Source organism: Odocoileus virginianus, chromosome 11 (genome assembly GCF_023699985.2).
Source record: "Odocoileus virginianus isolate 20LAN1187 ecotype Illinois chromosome 11, Ovbor_1.2, whole genome shotgun sequence".
Taxonomy (NCBI): domain Eukaryota; kingdom Metazoa; phylum Chordata; class Mammalia; order Artiodactyla; family Cervidae; genus Odocoileus; species Odocoileus virginianus.
In genome coordinates, this window is record NC_069684.1 from 59,134,314 (window position 1) to 59,159,999 (window position 25,686).

Here is a 25,686-nt window from a genome sequence, read left to right on the forward strand (position 1 = left end):
AAATTTTTTTACAAAATTCTATTTACAAAGAATGACTGAACTTGACTGTTTCCAAGTTTAAATGCTTAAGCTAAATAAAGTGGAAAATCTAAATTTAAATATTAATGAGATAGATTCTAATTTTTTTTGTCCTGCAAAATGAAATGTTTCAAGCCATTAAAGAGGACATAGTTTCTAGAGAATGATAGTCAAAAGAACATGACATTCATTCCCCTTCTTTGTAATGAGATTCAGTCAGTTCAGTTCAGTCACTCAGTCATGTCTAACTCTTTGTGATTCCATGAACCACAGCATGCCAGGCCTCCCTGTCCATCACCATCTCCCAGAGTTTACCCAAACTCATGTCCATTGAGTCGGTGATGCCATCTAACCATCTCATCCTCTGTCGTCCCCTTCTCCTCCTGCCCTCAATTTTTCCCAATATCAGGGTCTTTTTCAATGAGTCAGTCCTTCACATCAGGTGGCCGAAGTATTGGAGTTTCAGCTTCGACGTCAGTCCTTCCAATGAACACCCAGGACTGATCTCCTTTAGGATGGACTGGTTGGATCTCCTTGCAGTCCAAGGGACTCTCAAGAGTCTTCTCAACACCACAGTTCAAAAGCATCAATTCTTCTGCGCTTAGCATTCTTTATCGTCCAACTCTCACATCCATACATGACTACTGGAAAAACATAGCTTTGACTGGACGGACCTTTGTTGGCAAAGTAATGTCTCTGCTTTTTAATATGCTGTCTATGTTGGTCATAACTTTCCTTCCAAGGAGTAAGCGTCTTTGAATTTCCTGGCCGCAATCACCATCTGCAGTGATTTTGGAGCCCAGAAAAATGAAGTCAGCCACTGTTTCCCCATATATTTGCCATGAAGTGATGGGACCGGATGCCATGATCTTAGTTTTATGAATGTTGAACTTTAAGCCAACTTTTACACTCTCCTCTTTCACTTTCATCAAGAGGCTCTTTAGTTCTTCTTTACTTTCTGTCCTAAGGGTGGTGTCATGTGCATATCTGAGGTTATTGATATTTCTCCCAGAAATCTTGATTCCAGCTTCATCCAGCCCAGCATTTCTCATCATGTACTCTGCATATAAGTTAAATAAGCAGGGTGACAATATACAGCCTTGACACACTCTTTTTCGTATTTGGAATTAACTTGTAATGAGATTAAATGTGCACAAATAACATTTTCTGCTTTTCTAATGTGGAAAGACTGGGTCAGTTCCTTGACATGTGTTCCTATAACATAAACATATTCAAGTTGTAGGTATTAAGTAAAGGAGTTAGCTTCATGAACATGGAGGGTGAATGGAAGGACCACCAATATAGGTAGATCCTGTTGTTTTCTTCCTCAATATCACAACATGAGTACAAGTTGAGTTTGTAGATGAAATGGGCTTCTTTGGTGGCTCAGATAATAAAGAATCTGCCTGCAATACAGGAGACCTATCTTCAGTCCTTGGGCCGGGACGATCCCCTGGAGATGGAAATGGAAACCCACTCCAGTATTCTTACCTAGGTAATGCCATGGACAGAGGAGCCTGGTGGGCTACAGTCCATGGGGTCACGAAGAGTCAGACGCAACTTTCACTTCACTTTTCACTTTATAAATGAAGGCCAACTCTGTTTTACTGGTGTACCATCTGTTAGCAATGTACATATTTCAAAAGGAGCAAATATATATCTATTTCACATGTAATTTAGTAGAGTCACAGCGCTTTTTTCCTTTCTTTTCTTCATTGTTCTAAGTTTACCTCATTCTGTCTTTTTGTAAGTGTCACCATATTGAAAATTTACCTCATGGAAAAGGAACCCCTAAATCTGAAAGGAATGCTTTTTTTCATTGGAGGCTTTGTTACCTAATGTTGTCTTTAAAAAAAAAATCGAGTTACTTTGTTTGCATTTCTTTTTCTTGTTGATGATACAGTAGAACAGAGACAGAAAGCACAGTAAGGTTACCTTGAGAATAACATTCTGAAAGCAGAAATATAGATAGCTAGAGGAATAGGACAGCTGCAACTTTCACTCACAATCTAAAATGTATCATAACTTTCAAGTGTGATTATCATTACATTTCAATTTCCAAAAGCAAAAGACCTTCAGCAGCATTTTTAGGGAAAACAATCTTTCAGCAACAAATACATGAGGAAAAGGTATCCACCATCAATGAAAAATCTAAACAACTACAGATTTAAGCAGTGGAAATAGTGTTGAATTTCTGTTTGTTTGTGTATTTATTTATTCCCACAAAGGATTTGAGGATGTAAGGAATAGTATCTATCGGAGGTTTTGCAAATCCTCTAGCATGTAATGTTGTACTGAAGCGTGTGTTGGGTTGTGGCAGAAATGAAGAGTTAGGAGGAGGAGTAACTGAATAGCCTGCATTTTTTGGAAACATGATTTATATTGGTGACAATATTGACATGTGAATTCTGTTAGGACATCGATAAAGTTGACATGTTTTTAATTCTGATGAAAATCACCTGAGGCATTCTGTAACAGTACTGAAGAATTTTATTGGTTCCCAAAACATCAGTCCCTTTCAGGATCTAAGCTGTCCACATGTTTTGCCCTAAATGATGCTTCTTACTGACCAAATTACCATTTTCCATCCATAGCCCATGTTGTCTCCTCTGTGAAGACTTCCTGTCTAGATTAGGTTAAATTAGATGCTCTATCTGATGTATGTGGAAAGGAAAAGGAATAACTGAATATGTATTTTAGAGCTCTCCATTTAAAAATATTTTTCTGTATATATGTACACACAAACACACACACTCCAGTACGACAGACATTGCATTCACTGTGTTTAGTACCTGGCATTTTGCTGTTGTTGTTCAGTTGCCCAGTCATGTCCAACTCTTTGCAACCCCATGGATTGCAGCACACCACACCTCCCTGTCCCTCATCATCTCCTGAAGTTTGCCAGAATTCATGCCCATTGCATCAGTGATGCCATCCAGCCATCTCATCATCTGATGCCCTCTTCTCCTTCTGCCCTCAATCTTTCCCAGCATCAGGGACTTTTCCAATGAGTTGGCTGTTCACATCAGATGATCAAAGTACTGTGACTTCAGCTTCAGCATCAGTCCTTCCAACAAGTTATCAGGGTTGATCTCCCTTCCTTAAGATTAACTGATTTTATCTCCTTGTTGTCCAAGGGACTCTCAGTAGTCTTCTCCTGCACCACAGTTCGACAGCATCAATTCTTTGGTGCTCTGCCTTCTTTACAGTCCAGCTCTTACAACCATCCATGACCACCAGGAAGACTATAGTCTTGAGCATATGTTGGCAGAATAACATCTCTGCTTTTCAACACACTGTCTATGTTTGTCATAGCTTTCCTGCCAAAGCATGTTGTTAGTGCTAATAAATATTTTTTGAATGAATGAACAAATTAATTAATGAATAAAGTAATGGTATATCAAACACAAAGCAATATAATTTGCAAGGAAAAAAACATCTTTCTAAATTTCAGTAAGGATCATTTGTTTATTGGATAGGTAGACTTTTATGTCACTAGTCAAATTATATGTGACCTGAAAGTTATGAGACTGAATGCTTTAGTAACTATTTAGTATTCATTAATTTATTTATAAAATTATCTACTCAATAAACAGATTAAAATCTTCATCATCTAAACTACTTTTCTCATTCATTTGAGTAATAACAACTGAACCTTGAAATGAGTCTTGTTCCATAAATAAGATTTTAATATGTATTATCTTTTACAAGGAAGGATACCAGAGTCATGTCTATTTCACAAGTTCATCACTTTCTGTGTGGATGAAGGGAGGGGCTGGAGAATTATCTAAATCAATCATTTAGGGGATGACTACAGAGAAGGCAATGGCACCCCACTCCAGTACTCTTGCCTGGAAAATCCCATGGACCGAGGAGCCTGGTGGGCTGCAGTCCATGGGGTTGCTAAGAGTCGGACACAACTGAGCGACTTCACTTCCACTTTTCACTTTCATGCATTGGAGAAGGAAATGGCAACCCACTCTAGTGTTCTTGCCTGGAGAATCCTAGGGACGGGGGAGCCTGGTGGGCTGCCGTCTATGGGGTCACACAGGGTCAGACACGACTGAAGCGACTTAGCAGCAGCAGCAGCAATACAACAGCCTAGTATTCCTAAGTAGACCTTCAAACATCTTGTTTTACTGGCAACAATATAGACTGAATACAAGTTTTCATTTACTTTACAGATTTCAAAATCTATATCTTACAGGATTTGCAATGGCACATTTTTCAAAACATACCCAAAACCCATAATTAGTATTTAGAGAAGATATTGATTGATATACGTAAGTTTTACATGAGTTATATGATGTCAACTGAAGGAGAATTTTTCTTTTAAAAGTATTTTATCATTAACTAAATGGAATATCCCATTTGATATCAACACTTAAGTCTATCTTAAAAAATCAATATACTACAGAAAATGAGCAAAATACTTGAAGCAAATGAATATTTTCTTTTTTGACATGAAGTGGTGAAATATATTCCAACCCATGTAGTCAGAGGTATATGTACTTAGTGACAAAGATTAAGTTTCAGATGTTGTGAAAACGGTATATTTTAGTTTATTTTAAAGAGTTCAAGATCTTATTTCTTAAAATTTTAACTGAAAAAATGAAAATTAAATAAAATGCAAAAGACAAATGCATGGCATCCAGTGAAATGCCTACTGATTTCTCAATTCAGTAAAATAATAGTGAATAGTGGAAATAATTTAATATTAAAAATGAATAAAGTACAGGCCCACCTAATCTTCTTAACTAGCTGTGTGAACTTAGGCAAAGGCTATTTACATAACATTCACACTGTGATAATAATGTTATATAATGTTTACACTATATTATGTATTATAAGAAATCTAGGCATTTAAAGAATGAAAAATATGCATACATCCTATGCAAAGATTATGCTATTTTTTATAAGGGACTTGAGCATATTCAAGTCCCTTATATAAACAGTCAGAACTGGGCATGGAACAATGAACTGGTTCCAAATTGAGAAAGAAGTACGTCAAGGCTGTATATTGTCACCCTGCTTATTTAACTTATATGCAGAGTACATCATGAGAAACGCTGGGCTGGAGGAAGCATAAGCTGGAATCAAGATTGCTGGGAGAAATATCAGTAACCTCAGATGTGCATATAACACCACCCTTATGGCAGAAAGTGAAGAGGAACTAAAGAGCCTCTTGATGAAGGTGAAAGAGTGTAAAAGTTGGTTTAAAACTCAACATTCAAAAAACTAAGATCATAGGATCCTGTTCCATCACTTCATGGCAAATAGATGGGGAAACAATGGAAACAGTGGCAGATTATTTTCTTGGGCTGTAAAATCACTTCAGATGGTGACTGCAGCCATGTAATTGAAAGACACTTACTCCTTGGAGGAAAAGCTATGACCAACCTAGACAGCATATTAAAAAGCAGAGACATTACTTTGCCAACAGAGGTCCATCTAGTCAAAGCTGTGCTTTTTCCAGTGGTCATGTATGGATGAGAGCTGGACCATAAAGAAAGCTGAGAGCAGAAGAATTGATGCTTTTGAACTGTGCTGTTGGAGAAGACTCTTGAGAGTCCCTTGGACTGCAAGGAGATCCAACCAGTCAATCCTAAAGGAGATCAGTCCTAAATAGTCACTGGAAGGACTGATGCTGAAGTTGAAGCTCCAATACTTTGGCCACCTTATGTGAAGAATGGTCTCATTGGAAGAGACCCTGTCACTGGGCAAGATTGAAGGTGGGAGGAGAAGGGGACAACAGAGGATGAGATGGTTGAATGGTATCACTTACTCAATAGACATGACTTTGAGTAAACTCCTGGAGTTGGTGATGGACAGGGAAGCCTAGCGTGCTGCAGCCCATGAGGTCACAAAGAGTCGGACACAACTGAGCAACTGAACTGGACTGAATTTGAGCATCCTCAAATTTTGGTATCCATGGGGTGCTGTAACCAATTCCCTGCAGATACTAAGAGGCAAGTGTACTTTGAAAACAGGCATTCCAATTATATGTATCTGTGTGGCCTAAATTTCTTCTGTGTAGCCATAAATCATATATTTCATCATACCTAAATTATGATGAAATAGTTTCAAGTAACACAGGAAGAACTAAGGCCCTACAGAACTTATTTGCAATTCATCATTTTAGCACTGCCTGATGTTTTAAATTCCACTTGTAAAAAGAACCATGAAAATGATATCACTTTAAAGTCATCAAGATTACTAACTGTATCATAGACTAAACATGTAGAAGAACAATTTAAATATTGTAGGAGAGATTAGGCATCCAGACTAAGTTTCTTTTGAGCCATTTTGGGGAGTTAAACACAATTAAAACTGTTTTACCCAAAGACAGAGCTAATGATGGCAAGGTCACTAGTTCAGTTCCCATGAGAGCCATTAGCTGTGTTTCACTTGACTGTTACAGACTTGCTCCCCTCTTAACCACGAATCACCATTCCTCACATTCATACTGGTGGTTACAAAGGAAATTTGGCAAGATTGTTTGGATGTGTAAGCAAAAGTCTCTCCCATCTGCCATAAAAAAAAAAAACCTCAGAGATCAAACCCTAGTGATATGACATCATCTAGCTGACCATGGTGTTTTTTATTACCATCATCATTGCCATCATGATGCTGCTGGCAATACAGCATCATGAGCAAAAGAGCAGGCTCTGGAATCAGATTGTCCAGGTTTGAGTCTGTACTCTCCCATTTCCTACCTCAATAACTTATACTAATTATTTATTTTCCTAATTTTTGAAGCAGGTTTTATAACAGTGTGGTGAAGAATGAATGAGTAAATCATGTATAAAATTCCTGATACATATTATGTACTCATTAAATACTGTTATTGTTATCTTTCAGTTGTCATTGTCATGTGGGCATTTGTTGTTATTGTTGTTTAGTTGTTAAGCCATGTCCTATACTTCTGTGACCCTGTGGACTGTACCCCGCCAGGCTCCTCTGTCCATGGGATTTCTCAGCAGAGCATACTGGAGTGGGTTGCCATTCCCTCCTCCAGAGGATCTACTCAACCCAGTGATGGAACCCAAGTCTTCTGCTTGGCAGGTGGATTCTTTACCTTTGAGCCACCTGGGAATCCTATGGACTATTCAGCATTTGCTAAAAAGCATATATATGAGTTTCCTACCACTGTTGGGTGGCTTAAAACAGCAGAAATGTATTCTCTTACAGTTCTGGAAGTTGAAAGTGTGGAATTTAAGTACTGTCAGGACTATGTTCCCTCCAAAGCCTCTAGAAAATAACCATGTCTTGCCTCTTCCAACTGCTAGTAGCCCCAGTTGCTCCTTGGCTTATGACAGCGTAAAGCCAATTTCTGCCGCCCATCTTCACATGAACATCTTCTCCCTGTGTGTGTTTGTAACAAAATTTCCCACTTCTTTCTTTTATAAGATATCAATCCTTTGGATTTAGAGCTCTTCCAAATCCCGTATAAACTCATGATAACTTGATCACATCTGCAAAGACCCCATTTCCAAATAAGGTCACATTTACAAGAACCAGGGGTTAGTACTTAAACATATCTTGGGGGTAGGGGCACAAACCCACAGTAGCATACAGAGCAAAAAAGAGAAAAGAAGGACACATGGAGATGAGGTAAAGTGGAGAGAGCTAGAATATCTGATGCTAGTATTTATTGGGTGAAATAGATAATAAAACCTTCAAAAATATTAGTAAGTCTTTACCTATAGCTACAATAACAGAGCAAATTTGCCTGAGGCCAAGCCCTGCAAAAATACCTTTGGGCCATGAGTGAGAAATAAAGTCAGGTAAGCAGACTTCTCAGGGTAGTGGCAAAATTCTGTAAGCATCCTGATGTAACTTTGGCTAAGTTATTTAGCACAGTCCTGCAAATGGCATCCTCCCTTTCTTGTTATTATTGAGGCAAATTCCATGGGCCCTGCATCGGATGTGATCATCTGTGAAACCCAAAGAAAGTGATGATCTGAGGCCAGCATTTGCCCTAAGGACTGGATACCCCCTGGAGAGGGTCTTGTGTTGTACAATGTGTTTAAGCAAACTCTTGGTCTAAGCCATAGTCCAGTCAAAGCTTGACTGTGTCTGTAAATAGTATTTTCCTACCTGGGCAGTTTGACCCAAGAAAAGAGAATGTCTGATAAGTTTTCTGCCTGAAAGAGACAAAAAGGATGAGGAATCAGCCCATCGTTGATTTGATATATGATTTGGGAAGTCAGCATCTGGTGGCTCAGATGGTTAAGAGTTTGCCTGCAATGCAAGAGACCTGGGTTCAATCCCTGGGTTGGGAAGATCCCCTGGAGAAGGGCATGGCAACTCACTCCAGTATTCTTGCCTGGAGAATCCCATGGACAGACATACCTGGTAGACTAGTCCATAGGGTCGCAGAGAGTTGGACATGACTGAAGCGATGTAGCATGACTTAGGACATCATATCACATCGCCATGTCTAGTCTTCTCCTGAAAATCAGTCTTCAGCTTCCACTGTCCTGACTCAAGTAAATGTGTTCTCACAATGGCAAAATGCAGCTCACCATAGCAAAATCTCAGTGGGAGTATGTTGTATACTTTGGTCCTAGTCTTACAATTTAATCTAGGAGTTTATCTCTCTGCCAGTGAGAGTATGGGACAGGACTACAGGTACAGGCAGAAAATGGTGATGAGAGAATCTGATATTTGAAATGGATTCATTTCCCAAAAGAAGAGTATAAAACTCTCTGGATCAAATTCAGATAGAAAGCTGGCAGGATGCCAAATGTGTAATTGCATCTTGAACTGAGCTGTTATCCTCACCACTTATGAAAACAATAAGGATGAGAAAAACAATAAACCACATTTGTTTTGAAAAATGGTATTTGCTTAGCATTTCTTATATAATATTTTCTTAACACTTTGATTAAGAATTGAGAGTTATAATAATAATGCTGTTTTTGTGCGGGGAGGTAAAAGGAAATGTATTTGAATCAGGGACAAAATAGTTCATTCTGCAGGGGGAAGTCTGTATATTTTGAGGAAAAAGAAAATGTGTGTTGTTTTCTGGAAAGAGAAATTTATATATGTATTTTTTAAAAACAACTTTTTAGGTTTACGACGTATGCGTATAAGGTCTTTGTACATAACAGTGTGGGTTTTACACCAAGTCAAGAAGCGACAGTGAAAACATTAGCTGGGCTTCCAGAGAGAGGAGCCAATGTCACTGCGGTTGTTCTTAACCACACGGCCATCGACGTGAGATGGGTGAAACCAAGTAAGTCAGCTTCGTGCTTCTTTATTTCCCCTTCCTATATTTGTATCAAAATGAATTTTAAAAGAACTTATTTTTTTAAATGACAGTGATAAAAAGCCAAGTTCCCTGTGCTTTTCTTTTTCAAAGGAAGTTTTTTCACCTCCTTTCCATCCTTGGACCTTCTCTTCCTTCTTCTGTTCCTTTTGGATTGGGAATGTAGTTTCTGTCACACCAGTCAATTTTGATAAAAGTGTCCACATATTATTTTTTATTAGCAATTACCACTGTTCTTATTTTTATTGGAGTATAGTTGATTTATGACATTGTGCTAGTTTTAGGTATACAGTAAAGTGATTCAGTTGCTGTGGTTGTTCAGTCACCCACTCTTTGTGACCCCAAGGACTGCAGCACACCACGCCTCCCTGTCCCTCACCACCTCCTGAAGTTTGCCAGAGTTCATGTCCATTATATTGGTGATGCCATTCAGCCATCTCATCCTCTGATGCCCTCTCCCCTGTTTGCCCTCAATCCTTCCCAGCATCAGGGACTTTTCCAATGAGCTAGCTCTTCACCATCAGATGACCAAAATACTGGAGCTTCAGCTTCAGCTTCAGCAACAGTCTTTCCAATGAGTTTTCAGGGTTGATTTCCCTTAAGATTGACTGGTTTGAGCTCCTTGCCATCCAAGTGACTTTCAGGAGTCTCTCCAGCACCACAGTTTGAAGGCATCAACTCTTTGGCACTCTTCCTTCTTTATGGTGTAGCTCTCACAACCATACGTGGCCACTGGGAAAACCATAGTCTTGACTATATGGATCTTTGTGGGGAGAGTAATGTCTCTGCTTTTCAACACTGTCTAGGTTTGTCATAGCTTTCCTGCTGTGAAGCAACTGTCTTCTGATTTCATGGCTGCAGTCACCATCCACAGTGATTTTGGAGCCCAAGAGGAAATTGTCACTATTTCCACCTTTTCCCCTTCTATTTGCCATGAAGTAATGGGGCTGGATGCCATGATCTTAGGTTTTTTAATATATAGTTTTAAGCCAGTTCTTTCACTCTCTTTCTTCACCCTCATCAAGAGGCTCTTTAGTTCCTCCTCACTTTCAGCCATTAGAGTGGTATCATCCTCATATCTGAAGTTGTTGATGTTTTTCCTGCCTATCTTAATTCCAGCTTGTGACCCATCCAGTCCGGCATTTCTCAGAGTATAGGTTAAACAGAGTGACAGCAGACAGCCCTGTCATACTCCTTTCTCAATCTTGAACCAATCAGTTGTTTCATACAGGGTTCTAACTGTTGCTTCTTGACCTGCATACAGGTTTCTCAGGAGACAGGTAAGATGGTCTGGTATTCCCATCTCTTTAAGAGCTTTCCACAGTTTTTTATGATCTACACTGTCAAAGTGGAGAAGGAAATGGTAACCCACTACAGTATTCCTGCCTGGAAAATCCCATGGGTGGAGAAGACTGGTAGGCTACAGTCCATGGGGTCACAAAGAGTCGGACACAACTGAGCGACTTCACTCACTCACTCACACTGTCAAAGACTTTAATATAGTTGTTGAAACAGAGATAGGTGTTTTTCTGGAATTCCCTTGCTTTCCCTATGTTCCAGGGAATGTTGGCAACAATTTGATCTCTGCTTCCTCTTCCTTTTCTAAACCCAGCTTGGATATCTGGAAGTTCTTGGTTAACATAATGCTGAAGCCTAGCATGCAAGATTTTAGCATGACATTACCAGCATGGGAGATGAGTGCAGTTGTCTGGTGGTTAGCACATTCTTTAGTGCTACCTGTCTTGGGAACTGGGATGAAGATTGACCTTTTCCAGTCCTGTGGCCACTGCTGAGTCTTCCAGATTTACTGACACAGTGAATGCAAAACCTTGATGGCATCATCCTTTAAGGGTTTTGAATAGTTCTACTGGAATTCCATCACATCCACTAGCTTTAATTAACAGCAGTGCTTCCTAAGGCACACTTGACTTCACTCTCCAAAATGTCTAGCTCCAGGTGACTGACCACACCATCATGGTAATCCTGTTCATTAAGATCTTTTTTGTAGAGTTCTCCTGTGTATTCTTTCCATCTCTTCTTGATCTCTTCAGTATCTACTAGGTCTCTACTGTTTCTGTCCTTTATCGTGCCCATCTTTGGGTGAAATGTTACCTTGATATCTCCAATTTTCCTGAAGAGATTCCTAGTCTTTCCCCTTCTGTTGTTTTCTTCTAGTTTTACGCACTGTTCATTGAAGAAGGCCTTCTTGTCTCTCTGTGCAGTTTTTTTTTTGGAACTCTGTGTTTAGTTGGATATACCTTTCCCTTTCTCCCTTGTTTTTCACTTCTTTCTTTAGCCATTTGTAAAGCCTCCTCAGGTAACCACTTTGCCTTCTTACTTTTCTTTTTCTTTGGGGTGGTTTTGTTCGCTGCCTGCTGTTCAGTATTATGGACCTCCGTCCATAGTTCTTCAGGCACACTGTTTATTAGATCTAATTCCTTGAATCTACTTGTTACCTCCACTGCATATTCACATGGGATTTGATTTAGCTCATACCTAGTGATTTCCCCTGCTTTCTTTAGTTTAAGCCTGTATTTTTCTATGAGAAGCTGATGATCTGAGCCATAGTCAGCTCCAGGTCTTTTTGTTGACTGTACACAGCTTATTCATCTTCAGCTACAAAGAATGTAATCAGTTTGATTTTGGTATTAACCATTTGGAGATGTCCACGTGTAAAGTCATCTCTTGTTGAAAAAGGGTATTTGCTATGACCAGTGCATTCTCTTGGCAGAATTCAGTTAACTTTTGCCCTGCTTCATTTTGTTCTCCAAGACCAAACTTGCCTGTTACTCCAGGTATCTTTTGACTTCCTTCTGTTACATTCCAATCCCCAGTGATGACTAGAGCATCTTTTTTATTTCTGGTGTTAGTTCTAGGAGGTCTTCCAGGTCTTCATAGAACTGATCAACTTCAGCTTCTTCGGCATCCATGGTAGGGGCATAGACTTGAATTATTGTGATGTGGGATGGCTTGCCTTGGAAACAAACTGAGATCATTCTGTCATTTTTGAGATTGCACCCAAGTACTGCATTTTGGACTCTCTTGTTGACTATGAGGGCTACTCCATTTCTTCTATGGATTCTTGCCCACAGTGGAAGATATAATGATCATCTGGATTAAATTGGCCCACTCCTGTCTATTTCAGTTCACTGATTCCTAAGATGTTGATGTTTATCCTTACCATCTTCTGCTTGACCACATCCAATTTACCTTGATTCATGGACCTAACATTCCAGGTTCCTATGCAATACTGTTCTTTGCAGCATCGGATTTTACTTTTATCACCAGACACATCCACAACTGAGTGTCATTTCTGCTTTGGCCTAACTGCTTCATTCTTTCTGGGGCTATTAGTAGTTCTCCTCCACTCTTTCCCAGTAGCATATTGGACATCTTCAGACCTGTGGACTCATCTTTCGATGTCATATCTTTTCGTCCTTTTATACAGTTCATGAGGTTCTCACGGCAAGTATACTGGGGTAGTTTACCATTCCCTCCTCCAGTACAGCAGATCATATTTTGTCAAAACTCTCTGCTATGACCCGTAAGTCTTGAGTGGCCCTACAAAACATGGCTTATAGCTTCATTGAGTTACGCAAGCCCCTTCACCATGACTGGGCAGTGATCTGTGAAGGGGATAGTTGATTTACGATGTTGTGCTAGTTTCAGGTGTACAATAAAGTGATTCAGTTATACATATATATAAATATATTCTTTTTTATATTCTCTTCCATTATATGTTATCATAAGATATTGAGTATGGTTCCCGTGTACACTTTGTTGTTTATCTGTTTTATATATAGTAATATCTATATTTTAATCCCAAACTCCTTATTTATCCCTCTCCCAACCCCCCTTTGATAACCATAAGTTTATTTTCTACATATGAGAGTCTGTTTTGTAGATAACTTCACTATTATCTTTTTTTAACTTTCCACATGTAAGCAATATTATATGATATTTGTATTTCTCTGTCTGACTTACTGGACTTAGAGTGATATTCTCTAGGTCTGTACATGTCACTGCAAATGGCATACTTTTATCCATTTTGAAGGCTGAAAAACATTCCATTTTCTATATGTAACACATCTTTATCCATTCCTCTCTCAATGGACATTTAGGCTGTTTCCTTGTATTGGCTATTGTAAATAGTGCTACTATGAACATAGGGGAGGAGTGCATGTATCTTTTTGAATTATGTTTTTCTCTGGTTATACGCCCAAGAGTAGGATTATAGGGTCATATGGTAGCTCTATTTTTAGTTTTATAAGGAATCTCCATACTTTTCTCTATAGTGGCTGTACCAGTTTACATTCCCACCAATAGTGTGGGAAGGTTCCCTTTTGTCCCCACTCTCTCTAGCATGTAATATTTGTAGACTTTTTGAAGATGCCATTCTGACCAGTGTGAGGTGGTACCTCACTCTAGTCTTGATTTACATTTCTCTAATAATTAGTAATGTTGAGCATTGTTTTACATGCTTTCTGGCCATCTTTACATCTTCTTTGGAGAAATGTCTTTTTAGATCTTCTACCCATTTTTTGATTGGACTACTTGTTTTTTTATTTTTAATATTGAGCAGTATGAGCTCTTTATGTATTTTGGAGATTAATCCATTATCAGTTGCATTGTTTGCAAATATTTTCTCTAATCTGCAAGTCTTTTTGATACAGTATAATATTGTGCACTTTCCTACAGAGAGGTCTGCCCCCAGTCTCATAACTCATCATTAATTAGCAAGATCCATTTACTAGAATTGCAGTAATGTGATGGATCTTTCCAAGTGAATCCTCATCAGTACTGGTGATAGCCAGAGTTCCAGCTTGACACAGGTAACAAAACCTGGCCACCATCACGGAATTTGATTTGATAACACAGGGACTCACCCTTGGCTCATTCAGATTCAGAACATGACTTTACAGGCAGTTAGAAGAGCTCACACATGGATCTAGTCTGCTCCTGCGTCTTTGCTGTTGCTGCTGCTAAGTCGCTTCGGTCTTGTCCGACCCTGTGAGACCCCTTAGACGGCAGCCCACCAGGCTTCCCCATCTCTGGGATTCTCCAGGCAAGAAGTGGGTTGCCATTTCCTTTTCCAATGCATGAAAGTGAAAGTGAAGTCGCTCAGTCGTGTCCAACTCTTAGTGACTCCATGGACCGCAGCCTCCCAGGCTCCTCAAGCCATGGGATTTCCCAGGCAAGAGTATTGGAGAGGGGTGCCATTGCCTTCCCTCCCCCCTGCATCTTTAGAAAACACATAATTGAAATTTCAGATATGGTTGGTCAGTAGAGTAGCATTACCAGCTAATCTGTTAATTTTTAGTGATCCATGGTTGGACAGCATCACTGACTCAGTGGACATGAGTTTGAGCAAACTCCAGAAGATAGTGAAGGACAGGGAAGCCTGGCATACTGCAGTTCATGGGGTCACAAAGAGTCAGACACAACTTAGCAACTGAACAACAAATGTCACAATCAGATAAAAACAAGACTGAATATATCATGGCACTATATATTATAATCCTTCTTAGAAGTATCACTTTTGATCTGGCAAATATTTAATCAGAACTTGCTAGGATACTACCAAATATTAAGAAATATCTGACTTGAAAATCCCTATTGAAATATTTGTTTTATGAAAATAAACTGTATCTAGTAGGATAATCATCTGCTAATATATAAAAAGATGAAAAATGACTCCTGGTTGGGCAATTGTAACCTTCTGATTTTGAATCTGTTACAGCCTAAGAGAAATACTTCCTATTTTATTTAGAACACCTTGAGTGAATTTGCCCCTGTTATATCAGTTATGGATTAAAACCAGTGTTAGGTGACATTAATTGTAAATTAAAATTAGCATTGGTTATGTTGATCTACTTTGCTATTAAGTAAGCCATTTTTATAAAAAACTATTTACTAGGGTTTTATAAGGCTGCAGATTTCTAATGGTCTGTGTCATTGTTGGGATCTCTTAAGCCATGTACATGGAAGAATATAAGTTAATTGATGCCTGTGGTTACCTCCCGAGACACTTCTAGGAAAAAATACAAAAGTTTTTATATGGAGATGGATTCTTATGTATAATATATTTTCACTCATCTCCTTTCTATTTCGCCCTCGATACCTGATTCATCTTAAAAGCCTACTCGGAAAGGTGGATGCCCTCCCCACATCTGACATTTGAATACTTCTGTTGAGATCCAGTGACTGAATTTTCACCAATATAGCTCCTTTATGTTATAATTGCATGCCTGAAGTAAGCATGCTTATAAAAACTGACAAACCTAATAGATCTGAAGCAGCTCACTGAAGTTTCATTACCTTGGTAATCTGAACCTCTGACCTTCGGGATGTAGGTAATGCAATCTGCTGTTATTTCCATTCATACCTTAGAAATTTTTCAGATAACTATTTGTGAGTACAAAGGTTAACTCTCAGAAGAGGGTCAGCTCTGTGAAAGCGTGTTGCATTATCATTTTCTTTCTTCTTGCAACCTGCTATCCTAAGTAAATTAACAAGTCTCTCGACTGTGAAAGGGCCACCTCTTTTGTGCAATTTTAATTTCAATTGTTTTCTTGATTTGTGGGATAAAATGGCACCTTGTCTAACATGCTAAAAGGAACAAAACTATAAGTTGAAAGTCATGAATAAACTTACATTTATTCAATAAAAACCATAAAATGCATTTTTAAAGTATATTTTTTCTTAATTATGACCCTCCACATGGACACACCATTTTCCAAGTAAAATATCTCTGATAAATTTTTACCAATCACAGATTAATGGGGATAAGTTATTAAAGTTTTAAAAGTGCCCACTTTAAATGTTTACATCACTATGTGAGGTCATGTGAGGAAAATGCATCCTGCATCTGTTCAGTTAATTTTTTAGGGCAAATATTACAAACTGGTAGCACATGGGCCATATTTACTTCCCCATCCTCCACACATTGTCTTGCTGGCAGTATTTGGAAAAAAAAAATAATATTTTGCTAACATTTAGCAAATTAGAAGCTTTCACACAAAGATGATAATTTTGGAATTGATTTGAAAAACCCAATAATTTATTGAAACTCTTCCCACATTGCTGAAGGGAGAATATCCCCTGACACTGGCTTCCCCTTTCCACAGACTGCAGCCCCCGTCTCCCTGGTCCCTAGAGAAAGATGTGGTTCTCATCCCTACTTTCTATATAAAAGAAAATAGTTCAACCTAAATGAAATACGATGAAAATAAATGATTTCATTGGAGAAAATTCACATTTTTATAGGAAGAGATACAAAACATCACTTAAGTTATTCATGCAGCCCTGCAACTTGGTGACTTACCCCAAATTACGGTTAGTCAGTAGCATTTCTCCAACTTAAGCATCCCATTTTCGGCTATTTCTTCTGCATGTGACCTTAATGGTTATTAGCACTTTGTCAAGAGTGATTTAGTGAGATCCTTCCCATTTTGACTGCTCACTCTAAAATAAATGGTGAAAAATGCCCACGAGGGAAAAGGGTAGAAAGGCAGCACCTCTTCTGAGGTCTCCTCACTAATGAGGTCATTGACGGGCAGAAAAGAGCAAGAAAATACTGGAGGTGGTGAGAGAGGAAGGTATTGAAATAAGAGGAAATGAAAAACAATCATCCAAATGCTGTCCACTTGTCCATCTGTCAAGAGCTCCTCAACCTTCAGATGTTCATACTGTGTTTCATATTGGGTTGGCCAAGAAGTTTGTTCAGATTTTTCCATAAGATGTGACAGACAAACCCAAAAGAACTTTTTGACCAACCCAATATAATCTTTTTTGTCCATCTCTCCTCTTTCTCTTTTCTTTCCCTCTTTCCTTTTTCTCTTTTAGTTTTCTCCCTCTCTTTCCTTTCCTTCTTCCTTCCATGAATATTTATGCTTGACATTTTTGTCCCAGGCACTGGGAATGCAGAGATCAACGACATAATTCCTGCCTTAAATTATCTCACTGAACTCTGAAAGATTCATATAGTTGAAGGCATCACTATTTAAAAAGTTTAAATTCACACAAAAATCATATGCCTCATCTTGATCTCTTAATCAGAAACCACCAGATTTTGTAGCTAGATATTTGACTTTGAACTTATCCTGTTCAGGTTTTAATACATACAAATCATCCCAAACCTCACCTCTTTTAAAAGCACCCACGATCATTGGCTCACCTTGTCCCTCTGCTTCCCTTACACTGGTCCAGATACCAAAACGAAGAGACTGGATTTGTCTGTCCATGGGCTTCCCTCTTATTCATGTGTGTACCTGCTGTAGCCTGACCTGCTTCCCTTACATATTACAGATGTGGTCATCTAGAAGTCCGTCTCAATAAAGACTCACTCCGAAGTTCTTGTGTCAGTGCCATCCTAGTCTGTTTCTCTGTTAGTGGGTCCATGAATGACCCCTCCTAACTCAAAGGCTCCCTCTTATATCACCAGCTACTCTTCTCCTCATCCCCTAGATAAAGACTTTCTCAAATTCTTCATGAGTATTTTTTCCTCTCTAACTCTCCTGTTGGTGACTGCATCTATTCCATTGTTGTAAATTCTCCTAACTAGAAAAATGGCAAAATTCTATGAAGCCATGGAAGAATGATTTTTAAAATCAGGTTTTGGGATGAGGAAAACTTAAGCTTGAGTTCCAGTTGTACTATTTTCTAGCACTATGACCTAAAACAAGTCACTTAACTTCACTATATCCTAGTTTCCTAATTCAGAATAGGAGGATCATAATAACTGCCTTAAAATATTGTGACAAAAATGAAATATGTTCAGCAGTTAATAAGCATTTAGTATTGATATAAAGTATTATTCTATCTCTCAAATGTACACAGTGCTTTTAGCAGCAGTTTTATAAAAACAAAAAAATGGGAAGCCATTTCTTCTATTTGTTTCTATATTTTTTTAGGGGGGTTTCTTTTTGGGTTTTTGTTTTGTTTATGCTAATCATTTACAGTCCTTTATTCAAAACAAACAACTTGTGCATGTGTGTGCACATGCATGTGTGTAAACATAAGTTTTTATTTCTCTGGGATAAATGCCCAAATATTCAATTGCTGGGCTGATTGGTAAGTCTAGAGCAGCTTTGTTAACAGAGTGGGTGTACTGCTGCACACTCCCACAACAATGAATGAGTGACCGATTTCTCTGCCTCCTGTCAAGCATTTGTGTTACTGCTATTTTTAGAGACTGCGTTTACCAGCCTTCTTTGCAGTCAGTTGTATCCATGTGACTGTGTTCGTGCCAATAGAATGTGCAAAGAAATGATGTGTGTCTTTTGGGGTCATAACCACGAAACACTAAGGACATGCCTAGTCTGTCTTCTCTCTGGACTAGACCATAGACACAGCAGTGTTCTCTGTTTAAACTCTGCAGGCGTGGCCAACACCCTTAGAGATCCAAAGCCACATAAGAGAAAGAACGTGGGTTCTTGAATGACCACATGGAGCACAATCTTATTCACCTACTTTGAGGCTATTGTGTGAAATATAAATTAATATTTATTTCATTTAAATCACTTTATTTAAGGGCACCTTGGTTACAGAAGCTTAGGTAACTAACTCTGTCCCTGTTTACCCTTATCAGTTCACTTCACAAGCAGGAATGTGCTGTCCTTTTTCCATTGCCAAATATAGAATGATGAATAATTAACACATTTCATATACATTTCCTTTAAATACAATATTCCCTGGCAGATTATTGAAAGAAGTCAGAACACAATGAGAGACTGAAGGACCTGGGGGCAGAGAGGATTGCAAATGTAGATATTTGTTTTAGTTGCATAAACTAGATAGAAGGCATCTAGATATCTTGCTGGGGAAGATAAGGAGCTTGACTTGGATATAGCTCTGAGAATTTTCCCACTTCTCCATGTGAGCACTTTTACCCTCAGCCAGAGTAAAAAATTTTCTCAAGAAGTGATAATATCAAATTTTCCAAGAAGTACTTAGTTGTTGACACAGAACTCTTCGCCATAGAACTTCGGAATCTGGACTCTAAGAATTTATGAGCAAGATAAACACTTCGATTATAAAATAGCCTTAGTAAGGTCCTTCCAGATTTTTACACTGAAGTAAAGTTACCTCCCATTGAGCCTGCTAATGAGAAATGACTGCGGAATTCAATCCTAGACAAAACTGGAGATCCTTTGAGTGGAGTGGCTTACTCTAATTGTTGGAGATTAGGGCCACAGACTTTTTTGTAAAGTGCCAGACAGAAAACCCTTCAGGTTTTGCAGGCAATAAGCATTCTCTGTCACAACTACTCAACTTTGTCATTGTAGCATGAAAACAGCAATATACAATTCTTCAACGAGTATGTCTGTGTTCCAATAAAAATTTATCATGAACAGTGAGATTTCATTTTCACCTAATTTTTCACATGTCATGAAAAACTACTATTCTTTTGATTTTTTTCCCCAACAATTTAAAAGTATAAAAGCCATTCTTAGCTCACAGGTTATATACAAAGAAGTGGCAGGCCAGGTTTGCCCAAGAGGATAGATTTTTACTCAAGGTAAAATCCTGAGTTTGCTGAACCCTGTTCTAGCTGATAAAGACCTAAAGGACATAATTGATATTGATAACAAACTCTAAAAATAATCCAACAGGGTTTTCCAGGTGGTGCAATGGTATGCAAGAGACATGGGTTTAGTTCCTGGGTCAGGAAGATGCCCTGGAATAGGAAATGTCAACCTACTCCAGTATTCTTGACTGGGAAGTGCCTATGGACAGAGGAGCCTGGAGGCCTACAGTCCATGGGGTCGCAAAGAGTTGGACACGACTGAGCTAATGAGGACGTGAGCACACACAACATAAAAATAATCCAGCAGCATGTGCAGAGTATAATCCTTTTGCAAGAGGACTTTCAACCCGCCTAGCTAACAACTGTTTTAAATTATTTGAAAACCCACTACAAAGGAGAGGGGCTTATTCTAGATTTGAGAATTTGCTATGGCTATGATCACATTTCTGACCTAAGCATGGACAGCATCATCAAAAAGTAGCATTTAGTAACAAAGATTGTATCCATGGCTTATAACCTTCTTTTTCCAACTCACTGAGATTGACCTGATGTGCTACAGTAGAGCAATACCTACTCATGAGTTTCTGTGGTCTATAAAATATGGGTTACCCAGAACAGGATTAGAATACCTGAGAAATATTTCCCAGTGTACACATTTTTAATGTAATCTCATAGGAAATTCTCATTCCATCCTGTTGCTTCAAACACAAGTTAGTATTCTTAGCTTAACTCCAAATTATATGTATAACTCTAGTTCAGACACTCACACTTTAATTTAAAAGTAAACCTGGTGGCCGCAAAAACACTTCAAACTCAAGAAGTCTCCAGTGAAACAACAGGTTTCCAAATCCTCCATCCCATAGTTACATCTATATTTCTGTCTTGTTTCCTAGGATTCACACAAGAACAAAAACCGAAATCTGAATTTTATTTAAAACTTTTCCTCATCTCTCTCTAGACTCATCCTGGGTCACTTAGAGACCTTGGCTCCTTCCATTCAGGACATCACATTCCCTTCCTTGTGCCTCGAAGCCCTTCTCTTGCTGGGAAAATCAGAGACAATCAGAGATGACCAACTGGTTCTTAATACCGCGGGCCAGAAATGGCACAAACTGGTCACATGACTTCACTCAGATGCAAGGAGCCCAGAAAATGTAGTCTCCCTATTTGACAAGAACAGAATCACATGGGTGTTAAGTGAATGTTCTGGATCTTCACCACAACTTCTATCTTCTGTAGTGATTTTTCAAGTTTCATTGCTGCTAATGGTGGTTAGTGATGTCTTTCTCTACTTTTCTGAGTCTTTTTATTTTATGTTTGATCACGAATTTTGTGTACTCTTACTTTCCTTGCCCTTCTCATCTGCCATCTTCAATGTTTGGTGTATAAATTATTAAATAATCATAATTAATTTATCTAGTTTTGATATTTATCATCAAATAAGTTGATGGAGCTTAATCTTAAGTTCTGGAGCTTGCTTCATCTCTTTGTCTTTTAGATAACATTATTGGAAAAATTTTATAATTACAGTTAAATAAATAAATGAGCTACATGTTCTCTTACTGCTTGTATGGTCAGTTGTGTCTGACTCTTTGTGACCCTAGGGACTGTAGCCTGCCAGGCTCCTCTGTCCATGGCATTTTACAAACCAGAATACTAGAATGGATTGCCATTTCATTTCACCAGGGGACCTTCCTAACCCAGGAGCTGAACCCAAGTCTCCTGAGTCTCTTTCATTGGCAGTCAAATTCTTTACCATTATGCCACCTGAGTTTTGCTTAAATAAGAACATGTTTCTGCTATCTTTGCACATTCTCTTTTACCTACATAAGAAAAGTTTCTGTCATATTTGCACATAAATATAATGACTTAGATGTGTATGAAATTCTTGGATCAAAATATTTTACCTTAGAACTTCTCGAAACTTTTCCATTGTCTTCCACATTTAGTGTTTCAGAGGATAAGTTTGAAAGTTTCCTGATTCTTTTTCTCCTTTGCAGATTGTCTTTTCGATTTAGTTGATTTTCAAAATGTCATAAGTTTCTGTATGTCTTTGGATATGTTGCCATTATTTTTGCTAATACTGTATATTAATCTATTCAATTTCTGGATATAAAACTTCATTTTGAGTCATGTTTTATGGGATATTTTAAATCCATGATTATTTATCCCATTTATTTTTCAAGTCAATTAGATTTTTTATTCTCTATTTTCAATATCTATAAATTTTGACTTTCATTGCCTTATTCTTACTCATTTTCCTTTTTACTTTTTCATATTGTTCATTTTTAACTCAGTATTTTTTCTGCTTCCAGTGCAGATTTTAATTCTGACAAGCTTTTCAGGTTTTATTGCTTTCCTTTCTTCTTTAAGAAGGCCATTTAATATCTCTGTTTTCACATCTGTCTTTTCATAATTACAGCTACATGTTTCCTAAAGCATCTTTTTCACAAAGGCATGTCCCTTTTGTTATTTTTAAGAACATCATGCAAATGTTTTATAACACTTCCACTGATTGACATAGAAGTAGTATATGAAAAACAAATTCTCCTTTTAAGGTTCTAGAAAATGTTTCACTTATGCTATTATATAAAGAAGCCTTGTAACTCATGTTTTTCTCTTTTAAAAAGGAGAAATATATTCCGGTCCAGTTTTTATCAATCCACAGGGAGGGTGGGATTTTCTGGAAAACTTCTCATTCCAGTTATTTCAATTCGAACAGTGTTCCGCTCTCAGAGTCAACTCAAGGTCAGCAACCTTGAGTTTTGCGCTGGCCTGTAGAACTGGAGATGTGTCTTTTGTCTCTAAGATGGTTTGCTGTCTTAGAAAGAGCCCACTGACATTTGAAAACCTTGTTTGAACAATGTAAAAGGACACTTCTGTGCATATAACTCTCCCAGAACTTTTCATAAAAAAAAACTAGGAATATGAAGATGATTTAATCTGTTTAATGTGATTCTACTAGTTTTCTGTGTTTTGGCCTCTACACTGTAATGTCAATGAAGGGAGAGAGTGGCAAGCTGAAGCGGATGTTGGTGAGAAGCAGGGTGGTGCAAAAATCTGGCATTGTTGTCATGAGATGCTGCCTGCTTCTGGTTAGAGGAGCCTCTGTCTCATGCAGTAAGATATAACTAGTGGAACTGAATCCCATCTTTTCCTTTCTTCTTTGGGACAACAGATTTTGTTCTATTTTGAGGAGTTGACGTATGGCACACGACTAAGAATGAGCATTTAATGGCATTTCATCCACATATTGATATATGATCCTCACTCATCTTGAACTTACTGTGCTAGTCCCAATATTTTCAATGTTCATTTCAATTTTCAAGTTCATTCATTGGAATTTGACAGAAGAGATTTCAGGCACATTTAATAACTTTGATTAAAGACCCATTTATATTTTTAAGTAGAATTTGAAAGTACTTCCTTATATTATATCTTCAGGACTTGAATTTCTAAACAGCCTGCTCATGTAGCAAACTAAAATACAAGATGAACTTCAAATCTACCACAAGTTCTTTTATATCTTTGCTGCCATAAATTAATGAGGATTAGGGCAGCAGAAAATAATTCTAATGATAGAAGGAACTTTTACTCTCATAGAACCCAGTTGCTTTGCTACACTTGATGAATGTTATCATTTGGAAAAATATTGAGAGACATGAATAGCCAGTTCCTGAAAATGCATAGTAATGGCCTCATTATTAAAGATGCTGACATTTGTGACAGCAGAGAACAGAAACATCTCGATTCCCAGAGTTTTCCAAAGTAATTACTAAAGATTGCTTACTATAAATTCTTTCAACTATACTGATACACCAGACCTAACTATTGCTGGATGTTAGTTCAATGCGGTAGTGCATTCAGGAAACAAAACAAAACAAAACAAAAAATCAAATCAAAATTCAGTTTTTGTGTAAGACCCCCAAGATCTTAACGAACAATGATCCTTAAAAGAAAGTCATACAACTCCCCAAACCATATTCCTTTCCATGGCCATACCCCAGGATCTCATATACTTGAGACACTGTACTTCAATACCATGCAGAGAAATCCCACCTTTTCCCCCCCATCTGTGCTTAATTTTGTGGAACAATTTTAACACAAGCTTTTACATACAGTTCAGGAGCTTTCACATACAAAACTGCACCTTTGTAATCCTGATACAAATCAAGGTGATAGATCCTGCTTCAGATCTTCAAAAGCATTGTTAATGTAAGCAGAGCAGTAATTGCTTCCTAGCTAAGAAAATATGGGGTATGGGGTGTTCTATATCTTCTTTTCAAAGCATCATGGTAGGAAGATCACAAAAAGCAGAACTTAATGCAAGAATGGAGAAATTGTGAGGAAAGGGAAAAAGAAAAGAATAGACTGGACTTTGAAAGAGCTTGTCTACATCGCAGAGATACATGAACTAGGAGAAAAGGATGAGAACCTTGATCAAAATTCAGATATCGTCCTAGGACCCTTAAGGAGAACATACTACATTACTCTGGTGCATCAAGAGTGCACATAATAGGGTAGCTGTCTAAGCAATCTTCCAGGTGTTTATCAGCAGATTTTGTTAGCAATTCTAAAAATTCTCAAGTTTTAGCATCTGTGTCAGGACATGCCCTCATCTATATTAGCATGGATTTCTTCTTTAGAACCATTGCTTATGAACAGAGGTTTTTGTTTTGTCTTTGTTTTTGTTTTTTTGCCCTGTACTGCATATTTTTACTTTACTCTTTATTTCCTTTTTCAAGTATTAATCAAAGTTTTGAAGATTAGTTGAATACTTATAAGTAGCATAATTAAAATATTTAAAGGAAATTTAAAAGTTCATTTTCCTGTGACGTTAAGAGTCTATGCAATTAATTATGAGATACAGATAGAATCAAATTTGTTTAAAAAATAATAATAATAAAACCCAGCACTTTTCTAAGGAAAGTTCTGCAAGCTTTCCCCTTTACTCATTCTAGGAATAGCTAATAATAGAGTGTATTCTCTGTCTTTCCCCCCTGGGCCCTTTTATATCGGCTACACTTACAGTGCCCTGTGTTTATTGTTAACAGCTTTTCAAGACCTACAAGGTGATGTTGAGTATTATACACTTTTTTGGAGTTCTGCTACCTCCAATGAATCTCGAAAAATCCTCCCAGATGTAAACTCTCACGTCATTGGCCACTTAAATCCAAACACAGAGTATCGGATTTTCATCTCTGTTTTCAACGGAGTCGCCAGCATAAACAGTGAAGTGCTGTATGCAACCACTTGCGATGGGGGTGAGTCCAGATTTCAAGGGAAACTCGGCTTCAGAGATGCGAATGCAATTGATTGATTCTCGCTGAGGTTGAGATCAGTCATCCTTCCATTATAAAATTTCCGGTGTTGGAGGGAAGGGGGTTGGAGCTAAAATGCTTAAGTGCTGGCTGTCGTCAAGTGGCAGATCAATAAGTGGTCCCACAGAGACGGCTGCAAGGCTCCAATCTCTGGGTATTAGCCCAGTTTGTTCCTGTTCTTTTCAGCGTGTGCTTAGTTGGGGGCTGAATTCACATCAATACATGGTGACATTTAGAAACATTTTTTTAAGAATTGCTTTCAGAAGCAGGATGCTTTTCACAACGACAGCGCAGCACAGGGAGGGCCCTCCCTGAGTCACCAGGAATGGTAGGTGGAAGTTCAGCCACTGAGAAAAATTGCGTTCGACTCATTTCTAAGCCAGTTAGCAAGGGGGAGGAAGCGAGGGAAGCAACTTGTGAATCTGAAATGTGTTTGGAATGGTCTTTCTAATCTTTTTGGCTTTATAAAGTCTCATTATAAACATTATAATATCATTACCTCCCAAGCAAGCGTTCCAGGTCATTAGCAGAGCACTTTAAGTGTG

General features: G+C 38.2%; 1 protein-coding gene across 1 annotated transcript in view; it reads left to right on the top strand.

Annotated features, from left to right (window-relative positions):
* The window catches only part of USH2A (usherin), a 903,825-nt gene that overhangs the window by 595,630 nt on the left and 282,509 nt on the right, over nucleotides 1-25,686 (top strand). Inside the window, exons 43-44 of the mRNA XM_070474523.1 lie at nucleotides 9,096-9,259; nucleotides 24,875-25,084. Coding sequence (XP_070330624.1) covers nucleotides 9,096-9,259; nucleotides 24,875-25,084 — 374 coding nt within the window. The remainder of the gene's footprint in view (nucleotides 1-9,095; nucleotides 9,260-24,874; nucleotides 25,085-25,686) is intronic.